Source organism: Alligator sinensis, unplaced genomic scaffold (assembly GCF_000455745.1).
Source record: "Alligator sinensis unplaced genomic scaffold, ASM45574v1 scaffold1192_2, whole genome shotgun sequence".
NCBI lineage: Eukaryota > Metazoa > Chordata > Crocodylia > Alligatoridae > Alligator > Alligator sinensis.
This window is the reverse complement of record NW_005842312.1, coordinates 723,916-726,387: the sequence shown is the minus strand read 5'-3', so window position 1 is coordinate 726,387 and position 2,472 is coordinate 723,916. Positions and strand designations below refer to the sequence as shown.

The following is a 2,472-nucleotide window of genomic DNA, read 5'->3' as shown; positions in this document are numbered from 1 at the left end:
CCTCCGTGGTTAGTCTTGGGGCTCCGTCCTCCCATTCACCCCGGCCACTCGCCACCTGTAGCTCTACCTCTTCTTGGCTTCCACGGTGTCCTAGGCCTGCCGCTGTCTTACCCCCAACCTGCCGTCCGTCTGTAAAGGTCTTCGGCTCAATGTGCCGTCTGTCAGGGTCGCCAGCCCAGTCCTTCCGCCTCGGCTCCTTCCTTAATCTGGCTGCTGATTTCTTCACCGGCTCTGCTGCCTGGAATGCGGCCGGTTCCCTTGCTGGCCCTTCTGCCTGCAGCGCAGCTGGTTCCTCCACCGGCTCTGCTGCTCAGGATGCCACCGGTTCCTTCCTCGGCTCTGCTGTCTGCAATGCCGTCAATTTCCTCCCTGGCTCTGCTGCTCCAGACGCCGCCGGTTCCTCCACCGGCTCTGCTGCTCAGGATGCCACCGGTTCCTTCCTCGGCTCTGCTGTCTGCAATGCCGTCAATTTCCTCCCTGGCTCTGCTGCTCCAGACGCCGCCGGTTCCTCCACCGGCTCTGCTGCCTACAATGCAGCTGGCTTCCTCACCGGCGCTGCTGACAGCGTCGGAGCCGGTCCCACCGCCAGCACTGCTGCCGGTTGTGTTGCCGGCTTTCTCGGAGCCCGCCCTGGCTCCGCCCCTTGCTCTCGCTGCCGCTGAGTGCAGCTGCTGATCTCCTCCACACTGGAGCTCACTCCCCTGGTCTCTCCTCATCAGCCGCCCCGCTGCCTCGGCGGGGCCGCTTTTTGTTTCTTCTGGGAGGCGTCCTCCGCCCCCGCTGCTCTGCCGCAGCTGGATAAATGCCCGGCTGATCAACCACGCCGGCGTCCTTGGCGTACGCGCCTCCCCCGGCTCTTCTGGCTCTGTGGGAGGTAAGTAGGACGCTTTGCTGCCCCGGCGTTCCTTCAGCGTCCCAGCTCCCCTGGGACACCTTGCCCATGTTGGGCTTCCTCATGGAATACAGCTAACCCCTCTACACCTTCACTTGTTGACTGAGCCGCCTCTATGTGGTCCAGCTCTGTGCCCCCACTCCACCTATCCTGGTTCAACGCTACTCCTTCTTCAGTATTCCACTGGCGTGACCCTCTCTCTGGATCTCTTGAGAGCAGCGCCCCCGTCTCCGGGTCTCCGCAGAACTGTTGCCCTCTCTCTGGGTCTTCACTACAGAGTTTCCCTCTCTCTGAGTCCCTGCCTTGCGGCTGTCCTCTCTCTGGGTCTCCTGCCCTCTATCTGGGTCTTCTCCGACCCACAGCCCTCTCTCTGGGTCCTCCCCAAGCTGCAACCCTCTCTCGGGGTCTTGCCACAGCAGCAGTCCTCCCTCCAGGTCTTCCCAGGTCCATTGACCTTCCCACACCCTGGGATTTGCTACTGCCTCACCTCCTGGCTTGTCTGCAGCTATAGCCCTTGCTTCAGGCACTGGCTCACTGCCAGGCTCTGCCGCTCCACCGCAGTCGACGCACGCAGTCACTCCCGGCGTCTCGTGTCCCCAGCTGACACCACCGACAAGGCTTTCTCCCGGCACACATGCGCCCCCTCTCCCTCTCACTACCGGCCCTTTTACATCCGCCGGCCGGTGGTTGCGAGTGACGTCATCCACCGGCCGCAGGTGCCATAAGGTGTGAGTAGTGCCCCGCGTGGGCTTTCCCCGCCGTCCTTGCTCCTCCTCCCATCCTGCAGTGAGTAAGTTTCCTTTTCTTACTTCCTTTTTTTCTGTTCCACCCTTGGCTCCTGGCCCTGGGGTTCCCCTAGTGGCCCCAGGAATCTCCCTGGTTTTTCTCTCCCTGTGACAATGGGCATCGGTTGTCAGTTGTCCCATCTGGTTTAGCAGGGGTCCAATGTTGCCCTTGCTTTTCCTCTGGCTCCCCACATATCTAAAAAAGGACTTCTTATTTTCCTTGATGTTTGTAGCTAGCTGGAGTTCCATCGCAGCCTTGGCTTTCCTGGTTTGCTCCCTGCAGGTCTGGACCAGATTAGAGTATTCCTCCTTGGTGGTGGTTCCAGTCTTCCATCCTTTGTAGGTCTTCCTTTTAAGATGCAGGAGGTCCGCTAGTTCCCTGGAGAGCCAAGGGGGCTGTTGTGCCCTTTTGCTGCCTTTCCTCTGAGACGGGATACACTTTGCTTGCGCATCCAGGATCCAGCATCCAGCACCAACTTCTCCCTTTCACAAGAACAGGTCCAAGAATGGGGCAAGACCTTTATATCCTTGACCCCCACATCAAGGGGAAGAAAGAGATTCGGGGCTCCTGAGGCAACTTTCGGAGACCATAAAAGCTAAAGAGGCAGTAGTCATGGGGGAACTAAACTACCCGGACATCTGCTGGGAGTCACAGACAGCAAAGTCCCACCGCTCATGCAGGTTTCTAACCTGTGTACAGGACCTCCACCTGACACAGGAGGTACATGGTCCCACTAGGGGGAATGCCATACTGGATCTGGTATTGGCAACGGGGGATGACATGGTAGGGGACCT

At 59.6% G+C, this 2,472-nt stretch overlaps 1 protein-coding gene across 1 annotated transcript; it reads right to left on the bottom strand.

Moving 5' to 3' along the window:
• Positions 1-161: 161 nt before the first annotated feature.
• Positions 162-716, bottom strand: LOC112551049 (circumsporozoite protein-like). The gene has a single exon (XM_025209858.1). The coding sequence runs from the start codon at positions 714-716 to the stop codon at positions 162-164; it is 555 nt and encodes a 184-aa protein (XP_025065643.1).
• Between the last annotated feature and the right edge of the window lie 1,756 nt (positions 717-2,472).